The sequence below is a fragment of the Nannospalax galili genome, unplaced genomic scaffold (assembly GCF_000622305.1).
Source record: "Nannospalax galili isolate Female #2095 unplaced genomic scaffold, S.galili_v1.0 scaffold227, whole genome shotgun sequence".
Lineage (NCBI taxonomy): Eukaryota > Metazoa > Chordata > Mammalia > Rodentia > Spalacidae > Nannospalax > Nannospalax galili.
Window position 1 is genome coordinate 7,928,446 of NW_008360303.1, and position 15,181 is coordinate 7,943,626.

The 15,181-nt window shown below is 37.1% G+C and overlaps 1 protein-coding gene across 1 annotated transcript in view; it reads right to left on the reverse strand.

Moving 5' to 3' along the window:
• Hmcn1 (hemicentin 1) overlaps window positions 1-15,181 on the reverse strand; it is a 492,592-nt gene that overhangs the window by 216,552 nt on the left and 260,859 nt on the right. The window contains exons 23-30 of the mRNA XM_029559235.1: window positions 14,694-14,821; window positions 12,841-13,113; window positions 11,307-11,402; window positions 9,600-9,794; window positions 8,239-8,369; window positions 7,935-8,082; window positions 5,616-5,742; window positions 3,397-3,551 (exon numbers count right to left, since the gene is read on the reverse strand). Of these exons, the coding sequence (XP_029415095.1) occupies window positions 3,397-3,551; window positions 5,616-5,742; window positions 7,935-8,082; window positions 8,239-8,369; window positions 9,600-9,794; window positions 11,307-11,402; window positions 12,841-13,113; window positions 14,694-14,821 (1,253 nt within the window). The remainder of the gene's footprint in view (window positions 1-3,396; window positions 3,552-5,615; window positions 5,743-7,934; window positions 8,083-8,238; window positions 8,370-9,599; window positions 9,795-11,306; window positions 11,403-12,840; window positions 13,114-14,693; window positions 14,822-15,181) is intronic.

The window sequence follows — 15,181 nt, forward strand, 5'->3', positions numbered from 1 at the left end:
TGGTCCCAGCCAGCCTGGAAGTCACTATGTGGACCAAGTTGGCCTCGATCACCCAGAGATCCACCTGCCTCTGCCTCCCAAGTGCTGGGCTTAAAGGCGCATGGCCCCACTCCTGGCTTTATTTTTATTTATTTTTACTCCTCATGGCAAAACAAAGAGAATATGTGACTGCTAATACTGCATCATGGTGCAGTGTGATATGGTCTGTTTTGTTATCAAATTGAAGGGCAGAGCATTATATGTAATGTGATGATACTGCAGCTCTTCTAAAGGAAGAAACACCAATAGACTAAGCATTGTAACAATATTCCCAACTCAAAAAGTGTAAGTCAAAACAATTAAAGTATGTAAAATGGGATGCTTCATCATAATGGAATTAATTTATAAAAATTATAAAGTGATGTATGTGGTGGCACACTTTTAATCCTAGCACTCAGGAGGCAGAGAAAGACAGATCTCTGTGAGATCAAGGCAAGGCTGGTCTACATAGCGAGTTACAGGCCTGCTGGGACTACAAAGAGATCCTGTCTCAAATACATACATATATATATATACATCAGGAGAGAGGCAGACAGAGCTCTTTGAGTTCAAGGCCAGCCCGGTCTACATAGTGAATTCCAGACCAGCTGGGACTACTGGGAGACACTGGCTCAAAAACAAACAAGAAAGAAAGAAAGAAAGAAAGAAAAAGAAAGAAAGAAAGATGAAGCTATAACAATGTAAATTGCTGAGTTGCTTACTTGTTAGCCAGCCAAAAAAGTTGCTCGCCAATGTTGATCAATTAAATTAGGTATGACTGCAGAAGCTGAAGTGCTACAGCCAGAGAAAGTTCCCTACACATCATCAACCTTTCAGTGAAAATAACTGGAGTTGGTGACACGGAGAGCAACATTAACAGCCATTTTTAAAGGACGTTTTCTTCTGTCAAATACCCTTGCCTTTTGACAAACTGATGGAAATTACCAAAACTAAGTTGTTCTGATTTATTTGGGGAGTCAATGCCAAATTTGAAGAAAATGAATTAGCCTCTAAGTACAATCTACGCAGAACAAACATAGACAAAAATATTCCCAGGAAAGTTCAAAAACATTAACTGAAGTAGAATTTGCTAAGATTTACTCCAAATGATAGTATAAAATATCTTTGAAATAAGGAAGAATTGTTGAAGTGGATAAAGCTTTTTAAAAATGCAAGGTATTTTTAAAAGTAAAGTATTAGAAGTCTGTGTTTGTGGAGTATTATTTCTCAGGAAGTACTCTGTATAAAATAACTGTTAATGGTGTTATATCTGTTCTATTAGGGTAAACAACACCAGTCCCTTGATTTTTTTTCTTAGATGTAAAACTAAATATCCTGATTTATAGAGCAATTGCATGCCTTAATAGTGGTTAAATTTTATTTTAATCTATTAAGCTCAGGACTGAGAATGAATTTGTTTCTAAATGAGAAAAATCATTCTTAAAATTTTTCATTAAATAATGAATTTTAGAACGAGTTCTGCTGTAAGTGGTATTTCTGAATGAATTCAACTTAAAATTACATCACAGAATGGTAAATGTATGCAAAATTAACACTGTAGCAGTTATTCAGAAAAGGAGAGAGAAAGAGGGAGGCGGAGGAAAGAGAAGGAAGGAGGGAAGGAAGTAGAAAGAAAGAGAAAGGAAGGAGGAACAAAGCTATATCTTATATAGTATATATATGTATATCCCATATAGTTTTAAAGCAAGGTTGTTTCTGAATAAACAATGATAAATGAATAACATATATTGAGATCTTATCATAAACCAAATAAAACATATTGAAAATATGTAGCATTTTATCATCAGAGTAACACTATTAAAGGCAGTATTTTTATTTCCATCAAGGAAAATGAATCTCAGAGGAGTGAGGAAATTCATTTGTGGTCACAAACTTGATAAATGACAGAGATTGGATCAGAATACAAGTCTGCCTGTCTCTAAGCCCACATTCTTATTAATGATCAAAAGTGCTAATCAATAAAAATATGGTGCATTTTTAAAAACAAAAATAAATACATAAAAGACAGTAGTAACTACCATGTAATTTTAAGTTTTCTAAAGCCAAATTAAAGTTATAAAGGGAAGCTGAGTAAATAAACTTTAACGTACATTTTACTTAGTCTAATCTATCCAAAATATAATTCTAGCATATAACCTTAAAATTATTCATTAGATACCTTCTATGAATCTCTCATACCACCTTTGGTCCCTGGTACACATTTTACTCTTTCAGCACATCTCAGCTTGGACTAGCCTCTCAAGGTCCACGGGACTACTGATTACTGCAATAGATTATCACTAGACCATTCATTAGTTTAGCTGATATGCCTTTGAACTGCTGTACCCCAGACAACAAAGTAAGGAGCATGTGAAACAAAGGCCTGTTAGAAGTGTTAGATTCCTTAGAAAGAAATAGCTAATAAAAAACTTGTAAATAAGCAAATGCCAGACAATGGTAAGTGATATGACGAGAAAGAATTAGTACAATATAATTGAGAGAGTCTGGGTAACTGCTTAGGATTGGAGGAACCCCCTCATCCCCCTAAAGAGGCAACATTCTGAGGTATCTAAAACTTTCTTTGAGCATCATGCACTATATGGAAAGGGTGACGGATGCTGCAGCAAGTAGCACCTTGACAGCTTTGACCAGCACTGCTAGTCCACAGAGTTCTAGTCTGCTCTTCGGTGTCGGTCACTGTCCCTGTGTTATAACATTTGTGTATGTGCTTAATGCTCCATTCATAAAAACGACTTTGATAGTCACCTTCTTCTGTTGTTGAAAATTTTAGTGAAAATGAAGCCTGCATTATTTCTAGTGCAGACTCAGTGGGAAAATACATGACTTAAAATATTACACATGATCAGAATAAAGACCAAGAGGAATGAAACATAACAACTGAATTTCTTGAGTACCTTTAGCTTCAACATATTTTATACATCTGTACCCTTTTAAAAGCCTGTCCCAGCACTTGGGAGGCAGAGGCAGGTGGATCTCTGTGAGTTCAAGGCCAGCCTGGTCTACATAGTGAGTTCCAGGACAGCTGGGACTACAGGGAGACCCTGCTTCAAAAAGACCAAAACAAAACAAAACAAAAAAAGTTTTTCCAATCATTCAGGGATATTGCTGCTTGATTTATGCTTATACTAACCAATTAAGGAATTCTTTGTCATACCAAAATCACTAAGCCACTGGACTAAATCCATAGCATTAAAACTGAATGCAATTATTCTACTTTAAAATATGAAGGTAAGCACCTCCTTCTCTTGAATTAATACTCCAAAGTATTCAATGTGGAGGAAAGGAGCAATGAACATGCAGCTTTCAAATGATAATCAGAATGGAAAATGATAACCGAGTGAGAAAAGTCACACTTACCGTGGACAGTCAGTTTTAGGTCCTTGGCTTGCTTGCCCGCTGCGTTAGACACAGAGCACTGGTAGCGCCCCTTGTCACTTCTTCGCGCATTCCTCAGATGTAAAATCTGCCCTCTGTCTAAGAGTTCAATATTAGGATCTCCCAAAAATAAGGGCCTGAGAAGATAATTTTATTCCATTGGTCCATCTTAAAGCTCCCATATTTCCTCTCTTATTATTCATAACAAATATTATTAGGCACTATGGAGTTAAAATAGAAGTCCAAAATTGACTACAAAATACACTGATTAGTTCGCCCACTCAGAAGAATAAAATTATTAAGCCACTTTACTAAAGGAATTAGAGAACTATCACTGTGAGATGAACAGTTTTTCCATTTCAATCTTAAATTACTTAATAATATTATTAGAAACTAAATATGGTTTTATTTGTTTCATTCATCCATCCATCATTATTCTTTTTATTTATTTTGTATTTTTGACTTAGAGGCAAATTTCTGTCAGTATTTGAAAAGTAAAATCTAAAAGTTTGATGTTACGTTTTAGGAACTTTAGACCAAACAATTTAGTTAAGCCACTATCATTATGATGTCAAGAAAGGGATTTGCAAGAGAATGCATGAGTGTTAGTTACTAAAGATGGTGCATCAATGTCTCTAAAAAGCATAAGTCCAAATGTTTTATAACCATAAATACTGACAGGTATTTACACACAAAGCAGCTCATATTCGCTTGCCACAGAAGTTTGCTTCTATCATGTAGTGTCATCTACCACTGTGTAATGCTCACTTTATGTAATTGGCAGCAGCTTTATCTTAATATTTGAAACATCTTGGTTACATAAATCTATAATATCCTAAGAATATTTGCTTTAAAATATCTTTATCTTTTTTTCATGGAGATTCACAGCTATCTTTTAAAAAAATGTAGTGACTTAGTCACCTAATAACTTGCTGAATGCACTGCTGTATTGATAAGTCGGAAACTAGTTTGCACAGTAAATGAAAAAGACACCAATTTTTGAAATTATTAGCCTTCACTACTCTTTTTCAAGATTTATTTTTATTGTTTTCAATTGTGTATGTGTCTATATGTGATGTGATGTGTGTGTGTGTGTGTGTGTGTGTGTGTGTGTGTGTACATGTGGGAGGTATGAGCATGAGAGTCCAGGTGCCCACAGAGATCAGAGGCATAGGATCCCCAGAGCTGGAGCCACACATGGTAGTTGTGAACCACTGGACGTGGGTGTTGAGAACAGAACTTGGGTCCTCTGCAAGGGCGGTATAGGCTCTTAATCTCTGAGTCATCTCTCCACCTGAGCCTTAACTACTCTTTGCTATGACATTGCATATAAAGCTCTCAAAAGTTGCAAATATCAGTTTTAGTGAATTTTAAGGTTTTAAAAGAAGTTAATACTTGATATTATGTTACTTAAATATATGAAATTTTAACACTTGTATTGTTAATTATACTCTCATAACATAACTACTCTCATAACATCAGACTTTAGCCAGTTTCCACTTTCCTGCCACCATGGTGTTGCAACAAATATCACAAAATGAGCCTCCTGCTGGACATGCATGTCTGCTTCCACGCCTTGTATAATGAAGGTGCAATTACTGCATCACAGCATCAGAGCACTCCAATTTTAATACATTGCAACAAATTGCTTTTAAGTATGCTAATTTACATTCTCTCTCTGAGTACTGTATCCTGAATTCCTATACTCAATTAACACTTTATATTTTCAAATCTTTTCTTTCTATTCAATGACCTATGAGAAACAAATATTTCACTTATATTCATCAAATTATTGAGGATGAGAGTATTTTAATGTTCACTGTTTAATTATATTCTATTATTCATACCCCTGATACATTTTTTCTATGTTGTCCTTCTTGCTGGTTTCTAGGAAGTTTAAATATAATCCTTTATTTCATACATGGCAAATCACAACTCTTTGCTTCTTAGTTCTTGGGTCCTTCTCAGACACAGTAATAATACAGAAACTGTGACCACACTGTGAGATTTATAAGAGCTTCATTGTTCAAAAAGTGAAAGGTATTACAAGGCTTTAGGATGGTTTTGAGCAACATTATTTCTCCTTCATGCTCATATAATAATATTCTGTGGTTTGAAGTGATGAAGAGAGAGGTAAGCCACATGCATTTATACATTTGTTTCCTATCAATTGGATCACTGAAAATTATAGAAATACTCACTTGCCATCCTTGAACCAGTGAATGACAGGGAAGGGCATGCCTTTGACTTGGCACTGCAGGGTGGTGTTGTGGTTGAGAACAACTGAGGCTTCATTTGGGGAACTGGCACCTATTATGGTAGGTGGGACTTAAACAGAGACATTTTATCATTAAAGTCTATGATCTGAGGAAGAAGCAAGTAATCAGTGGTTATCACAGCATTTCAAAAATATTTTAATGCCATAAATAAAACACCCCACATTAACCACTTTTCAAATCATACCTGCGTGCTCAAATGTTAAGTTTAAATATAGGAATATTTGCATGAAATTTTGTTAGCAGGACTATTACCCACAAGAATAATGCTAGAACAGAATTAATTTGCAAGCATAGTAAACTCATGTGCAAACCTCATATATACAAGCAGTGCGGTTCTTAGGGTACAATGCACTACTGCTCTGCCTTCAAGATAATGAATGATATGGTCAATATCAATCTTATAGGATTCAAATTCCACCTATCATGCCGTGTCTATTAAGGTCTCTTTTAAAGGATGCCTACACAAAAATGGCTATGGGATACAGCATGAAAGATAATAGCCAGCTTTTAGTTTTTATTCTTACAGCCATCAAACATATTTAAAAAGCTCCTGCATATTTTCCTCATCATCCAACCCTCTCCTCATCATGTTACGTGGTCTGGTGTTCATCTTCAGAAAGTTACCAGACACTGAAGGGTTTCAGTAGGGATGAGGTATGGCATGATAAGATTAGCATGTTAAGACCTCACTGGCTGCTGAGTGAATAATGGATTAGAGTGATGAAGAGTGGGGTGCAGGCAGACAGCAAGGGCACTATTACCAATGACAATATGCCTTCACAGTGGAATGGAAAAGTTAAGTAACAACACAGAATTGGAAAATAGGCAGCAGAACATAGGTAAGTTTCAGGAGTTCTGCAAACGCAAGGGGATGAATGGAAATGCAGGTCACTCACAGGAGATCGCTAACTTTCCTGGAACGGATATACATTTGGATCTTTCTGTTTGACATAACACCAAGGCATTCAGTAATACATAGAGAAGATATTCAAGTCAAGATGCTGAGGAAAGAAGTGCATGGTGGCATACACCCTGCAATCCCCCCATTCTGAAAGCTGAGGCTGAAGGATTACAAGGTTGAAGCCAGCTGTGTTACTAATGAGACTCTCTGAAACAAAATCAAAGTAGTAAATAAAAATACAGAAAAAGATACTAAGGTGGAGTGTACAAAGAAGTCCCATCAGCAGACAGATGGAATGAAGAAAACATGCCGAGGCTAGTGATAAGAAAGATTTCTGACTTCTTAAATGGCCTGTAGTTAAATGTAATGTGGCAATTTAGGGAAAAAAGAAATGTAAAGTACTTCAGCCTTTGGTGAGGAGAAGACTTATTTTTGTATTTATGAATGTTAATTTTTATGAATATATCACTCTAAGTTTTGCTTCCATTACAAATTCACAAATTACATGACTATTTTGATGAACAAAATACTGAAAAGTGAGAAAATCATTTATCACAAAATGAACATAAAATGTGAAATATGATTTCACTAAGTAAATGTCAAGTTCATGGCTGCTATTAAAAGTGCTGTTTATCCTGCTGAATTACAATGACTGTCTACCCGCAGAAGTCCTGCTGTCCCAGCTCCTTCCCTTCTCTCAGACTGCTCTTCCCTTAATTACAGCCAGGGCTGTTTTTGCTACAACAACTAATTGGAATTCTTGGAATATGGATGAATGACCTTTTCCACTTCAGCTGCATCCTACTGGCTTCAGGAGCTGTCTCAGGCATGATCACATAGCACTCACTTGCACAGCTAAGCTGCCTGTGTACAGTCATTTCTCTATGCAGTTTCTTCCTAGAGAACTGCTTCCTGCCCACCCATCTGAGAATTGACATTTCCTTTTTAATACACATTGTACCACTTCTTTCTGTCTTTTCTTTCTTTCTCTTTTGTCTTTTGAGACAGGTTCACACTACGTAGCCCAGGCTGGTCTCAAACTCACAGAGATCTACCTGCCTTTGTCTCCGAGTGCTGGGATTAAAGGCATGTGCCACCATGCCTTCTCAGATTGTACTGTTTTGAAGTATATGATACACTGAAGTGCATGAATCCAAGCCATCTGTGTATTATAAAGAACAAAACTTTCTTATCATATGGTGCTGGTTAATCAAATTTGTAGAAAATAATAGCAGTGAACAATATTTCTTTGGTCATTTTTTAAAATCTATTTTGTCATACAGTCAGAAATGCATCTAAGTTGTAGGTTTATTTTATATATAAGAAGACGTTTTCCTTACCTAGCACATCAATATTAAAGTACTTCTGAGAAGTGCCTGCAATATTGATGGCTTTGCAGGAATATCTTCCCGCATCCTCTGCAGAGGCTTTGAAGAGCTTTAGTATTTTCCCATTGTTGACAAACTGAACAGTGCTGCTTTCAGTCACCTGGAAGAGATGGAATACTGTTATTTCCAATGCTAATAAAAATTAATAATTAAAACATAAAAATGTCTATTATCACTAAGTAGATATTCATCTCTGAACAGTTTCAGTGGCAGAGGCAAGGAACTGGACACATCTGGTCTGGATGTCTCCATTTACCTGGGTGTCATCTTTATACCACATAATGATGGGTGATGGAGTTCCTTCTGCTTCACAATAGAGACTGGCCAGCTGGTTTGTCAACACGGATACATTTGTCACATGTTCTTTATCTTTAATTACAGGAGGAACTGCAAAAAAAAGAGAAGTCATGCTAGACAGTCTGGTAATAAATACTATTTTCCAAGTTCCTTTACAAAGTCCTTTAGAAAGAAAATTCTAAGACATGTGATGGTTAGAAAGGCTAGCCATGTGCAAGAAAATGCCTTCTTATAAAATGAAAAGTCCTGGGGGCTAGAGAGATGGCTCAGTGGTTAAGAACACTGGCTGTTCTTGCAGAAGACCTGGGTTCAAATCCCAGCACCCACATGGCAGCTAACAGCTGTCCATAACTCCGGTTCCACGGGATTCGACAGCCTCTTCTGTCCTCTGTGGGCATTGCACAGCACGAGTGCACTTACCTACATACAGGCAATACACGCATACATATAAAAAATAAAAAAAAATAATAAAATAAAGTGAAAAGTCTTAGATAAAGCACTTATCAATAAAACCCCCATGTAATACTTTACTTTATGTCACGTTTTGAATTTGGGATGAAATACAGGATAAATAGAAGGAAGAGTGTATTTCACATATTGAGAGAATTCTGATTTTCATTTCAGTCACATGGTACTCACTGAATCGATGTTTAAATATTGCACTGTCTATGGAAGCCAACAGTCAACAGATTTTAAAATTCACACACCTTTTTACTTATGCAAAATGACACATGCATAACATTTTAAAGGAAGGCTTACTTAATTGTAAAAATCCAGTAACAATTTAAACACTCAATAGAGGAAAACTAAATAAATCCCAAAAACCCACGCAGTGAGATGAGATAATAAATTATCTTGATAATTCCTAAGATGGATTGCTCAATGAAGTTGACTTAGGTGTGAAGAGTGGATATAATATTTTACTATATTTTTCCTTTTTATAAGTAAAACTGGGGTTAAATATTACAGATTTCGTATTTATGTGTACCTAAAATTAAAAAAAAAAATTTGAGAAAGTTCCCCCAGCACCAGTATGTGCTAAGCTGAATGTTTTCCTCTAGAGAGGAGGAGGCTCGATGTAGGATCACTAGCCTTTCACTGTGTCTTTTTTCTATCATTTGAATTTTGACTGATGGAAATTCACAACCAAAAATTGAACAAACTTTTGAATCAAATAAATAAATGCAACCAAATTACAGTTCCCTGTTTGATGATACACATTAGTATTAAGTAATGCAGTGACTAAAATTTACATATGTAAAAATTAGAAACAAGCCCCTTCTTCATAAAGTTGGTTTCAGTGCTTTAGTTTATATTTACCGTGCACTTTGAGGTTATATTTCCTTTCTGTGGTTCCAGCTTCATTGATGGCCACACAGATATAATCACCATTGTTGTTTGGTGTGACAGAATTAATTGCCAACAGTCTGCCATCTTCCAAGATGGAAACACCAGGCTCTTTCCCTGTCACCTCTTTGCCATTGTGTAGCCATTTGATGGTTGGTTTAGGAGTACCTGAATAGGAAATAAAAGGCTTTTTATAACAAAATTAGAAATCATTATTAAACATCAAATACATCAAGAACAGACAAACTTTCTGTTATGACTAAAACTTGTATCCTTAGGGCTGGTACCCCCTTCAAGATCTCTTTCCTGGTGTGGAGGTGTAAATAGACTATAGTGCATTCATGACTAATTCCTGATCAGTCCTGAGAACTATGGCTTCTTTTATAAAGCTGATCCAAGCTGTTTTATCAAAAATCTCATATCATAACAAGAAAAGCATTTTTCTTGGTAAGTTCAGTGACCAGTGTTAAAAAAAATGTGTATTAGCTAAACATAGATATATAGAGAGAGCTAACATATATAGGGAGGATGGACGTGATATAAGGACAGAGCACATAGTTGCAGGAATATACCATGAAGAATTGTATTCTACAGTTTAGTCTTGAAAAAGTCCTATTTAATAAATATAAGGAACTTCCACTATCTACATATGTCTTTTAAAATCTTATCAGTTAAACAAAAGACATAGCACAATTCTCTCCAGGTCTTGCTTTTCTAATTCTCAATGGCTCTGGGAACGGTTACTGATAATTCTTTAAATGTCTAAAAAACTTGTTAAAGTTATCTTTCTTCAAATATTGAAGATAACTACTGATGAAAGACTCTAACCATCGCTATAGAAAAGCAGGCAGAAATGAGGGCCCCCTCCAGGAACAACTAAGAAGAGATACACTTTTGGTGGTGATGCTGGCAGCCACCCAGAGCCCACTTGCCAGGAGGTTACACAAAGACCCCTGCTTGGACTTTTCCAGGATTGCTACAAGTCAAGTTTGAGCTACTGGAGATAAATGTGTGTGTGTGAAAGAGGGAATACCCTAAACTGTGTACTTGGCACCCCAAGTAAGAATGCATAGACAAGGGCTCTTTCACATCTCCCCTGTGGAGAGACACTGGGCAGTCTCCTGACAGGAAATATAGTGGCAAAGAAATCCCAGAAGCTCAAGGAAAGGAATGGTTTAAACTGCTACCGAGATATATGCTGCATGTGGCCTGATGTGGTAATTACCACTGAGCACAGACCTAGAAAAAGAAGGTTTTAAAAAGTACTTCAGACAAGGGGCTAATTCTAATTATACCCTTTACTAGTTGACACTAATAGCGAGTATTTTGAATAGTTCTCCTGTCATATGTTACAAAGAAACTTTTCACCAAAAAATGAAATGAGAAGTAATAGAAAGGACATGAACATCTTAAGTTGGAAAACATCTTAAGATTAAGCAAGTTTGAAAGACTGGGACACCTTTCTATTGAAAGAAATAAAATAATTGGGAGGGAAAATATCTGTTCACAGAATCCTTGTTTGAACCAGGAGAGTTTCTATCGTGTTCAAATATTATAACAAAGATTAGCAGGTAGAATTGTATAAAGATAATATGTTGGGTGCAACACAGACTCCTAGAACCATATCACATCATTCCAACATTCCTTCTATCCATGCCCGCATCTCTGAATATTACCTACCTTTTGCAGGGCATGGAAATGTGATGCGTTGGTTGGCCAGTCTTTCTTGGAATGGAGTGTTAAAAGGAGGTTCCAGGTCTTCTACTGTAGGTGGTTCTATTATAAAAACAAATGCATTATCTCGTGTTTCTCTTGGGCAATTTCAAATTCTTTGAAGGCACTGATAAGGGGTTGCTTCCTCTGATTCTTCCTGAGTCACATTTGCATCTATCTGAACGTTCTACTTAGATGTCATTCAGGGGTTCAAAACTCAAAATCCCCACGAAAAACTCATTATTTAGTGTTTTCACATTCCCATTTGAGTTCCTTATTCTTTGATGAAGGCATTATGGTTTATCTAGTCATTTTTCTGTCTCCTTTCTTCTGACCTGTGCCTCTGTTCACATACTACCATGTATGTTCACACACCTATATCTCCTTTCTATCCTCAGATCTCTGCTCATGTCAAAGCTTTACACTTACCTATTTTCATTTGCTTCTTATTGGAACACTATTACCCAAACCAGTCTCTTTTGGATTAATGTTCTACAGCATCCAGGATATTCTTGTCGGAACACAAACCAGTGTTTGCAAATGTTGTGCCTCTGAGATTTGTGGGAACATTATAGAAATGCCCAACCTTCCCATTTGAATCTAACAAAAGCACTCAGTAGTACAGTTTGTTGAGTGAATGAACGAACTGGATGACCCCTCCATTAGTGTCCTAGCCACTCATCCCCAACAAAGTGCAGAATATCAAGCACAAAACGCTACTATGTTCATGAATAAACCTGCTTGTTCTTACTTTTTGCCTTTGCACTGGCATCCCTCTGACAGAATAAGTCTGACAAATTCTATTGACCAGTTCCTGCCAGCCAGTACGATCTCACTCTAAGTCTCACTCCCTCAAAGAATTCCCACCTGGCAATCCAACCCAAAGCTGTTGATTCTGGAAGATTCTCCCCATTTCGATTTTCTCCAGCACACTCTTCCTGACCTACATTCTTTGTCTTTCTCAGCTTGTTTTCTGCCTACTCCACTAGAACAGCTCATAAAAGCATGGGCTTCACCTTTGTCACTACTTGATCATCATAGCCTAGAACACAACAGACACCTGGCCCAGGAGTAATGAACATGTTTCTTGAAGAAATATATTTTGGTTCCAAACATCAAGATAAAGGCACCAATAGAGGAGCCATGAACCACAATCCTCCAGGGGTCAGTTGGGGTGAGCTACGAGGTGAACTCCCACTCCAACCAGCTCCAGCTCCAGTTTCTCCCAATGCAGAAATGCTTGGTGAGACATTATCTGGCACTGCTTTTATTATAGACACCAGTAACTTCAGTTTCAAAGTAAACATAAACACTTCATGCATGCTTAGCAATAATATGGGTTCATTTGCTTCTGGAACGAAGCGTCCTTCAAAGCTAGAGTCATAAAAGACACTATGTAGAATTCTTCCTAAAGAGATCCAAGATTACACATCCCCCATGGAGACCAGGGCTTTTCCTCCACCCCCGCCATACTAGGCATGTTTCCTATATCAAAACGCACCTTGGACATGTAGTGTGATCTCTGTTTCATCGCTGCCTGCTATGTTAGTGGCAACACATGTGTATGTGCCTGCGTCTGACAGCATTGCCTGCTCGATGCTCAGTATTCCATCTGGACTGCTAGACTGCTGCACTCCATCCACCAGGACAGTTCTTCCATTTTTATACCAGGTGATCACAGGAGGTGGAGACCCATGGGCATTGCATGGGATGTCCACTCTTTGACTGACTTGGACTTTCATATGTTTAGGGCCACGTTGTAGTTTTGGAGGAACTGGAATCCATAACTGAGTATCAATAAGCCAATATTTAAAAGTTCCCACATTTTCTGACTCTAAGTAGAACTCCCTCCCAAGAGGTCACATGAAAAGACTAGACTAATCGCATATTAACAGTGAAATCTAGGACAGGCCAACCAACTTCTTGAGGCCTATTTCTTTAATAATCTACGCAAAATAAACTTCAGGCACAATACCAGCACACTACGGGAATTATAGGAAACAACAAATATAATACTCCTAGGTCTAAATTTGATGAATAGTAAGCATTTCACAATGGTGAACTTCCTTTATACGTAACGTAAGTTTTGAAACCTTTTCAAAAAGCAATTGAGATAACCTCTAAAACATCAGAGCAAAATAAAAAGCATTGCTCCCCACGGAGTCAGTTTTTCTACTCTTTGTGGAAGAATTAGAGAACAGTAAACACTCTCATAACATGTTTTTAATTTCAAAAAAGAAAATCATGCACAGTTTTTAGCTTACATCTTCCTTAGAAATGTTAACAGTGCAACTAGAAAGGGAGTCTTGCGCTGTGCACTCTAGAGTCATTTTGAGCTCTAGGGCCCTAATTAGAATTCAGCACCGTGCATTTTAAAAAAATCTCATTTGTCTGTCCTTTCTCATTAACTTAATGAACATTTTATAAGGACTATCAGTCACAACAATGTTCTAAGTTTAATAGTACTGCCATTGTCATTTTGTAAAAGCCAAAAACTAAAGATAAGAGAAGCTGGGTAATGTGCCTAGGCCCAAGAGCTGGTAAATGACAGAACCCTCTTCTGAGGTCAAATCTCAGTGTCAGAGGCACACTATTGCAGTTACTAGTCTAAAAGGGAAGTCAGGTCCATGCTATCCAAGATGATTTGTTCTGACATTTGGCTATCTGGTGTCTAGACAGTACCTGGTATAGGGACACTCAGTGTACTGCACGAATGAACAACAGGATAAAACGAAAGAACAAAACACATCAGAGAACTGTGAAATGATCAGATAATATGAGAAAGCAGAAATTTCCCAGTTGCTGTGTTAATTAAATGTTAAGTATGACTATTTAAAAACTATTTAAGGCAAGTGTGGTGGCACATGCCTTTAATCCCAGCACTCAGGAGGTAGGAACAGGTGAATCTTTGTGATACTGAGGCCAGCCTGGTCTACACAACAAGTTCTAGACCAGCTGGGGATACAAGGAGACCCCATTGCAAAACAAACAAACAAAAACAAACAAACAAACAAAAAACCAAACTATTAAATTCCTCTGTGGGAATACAACAGCTTCCACAGTTTAAACACACCCACCTTCACTTCTGGTGGATGTCCACACATAGAGACAATTGACTGTGGACATCTAGAAGAAGTGAAATCCAAAATTTAATTAGTTCATTTGAAAAAGGACAAAGGGAGAACTATTTATAGGCAGAAATGAACTTTTCAGAGTAAATATAAGAACACCACATATCTTCGATTTTAAAATCTGTGGTCACTCTACATACAACGTGGAGGTTAATCATCAAACAGATGGGGATCCCTGTGAGCCAGTGAACAGAGCTTCCACGGCGGTCATTGTAAAACTCACCGTGGACACTTAGTTTGACAGACTGAGTCACGTTTCCAGCAATATTAGTGGCAACACAAAAATACATCCCGCTATCTGAGATGCGAGTCTCAGTGATCTTCATTGAGCCAGAAGGGAGGAACGTGTGTCTAAGAGGAAAATCCACAGGTCAGACTGTAGAACATAAGAAGACAAGCATCCCAGAGCTGCATCCAGTGTGAAACTACTGCTTGGTCGGCAACTTTGGAAACTGGTCTCCCCTCTGTAACACATATCTACTGACATGAAAAAACTGGAATTTCTATAATCATCTTTCATATTCTTTATGAGTACTAATATGCACAAATCAGTTTTATCTTTAAATCTAACTTAATTATTTAAAATCATCAAGTAGTTATATACCTTTCTGCTTCAATAGGTTCCACCTATACAGAATAAATATGTATCTTAATAAGTTTTAAATTTATTTTGAACAATTTTTCTTCTTAAGCTTTTTATTAGCATGTATA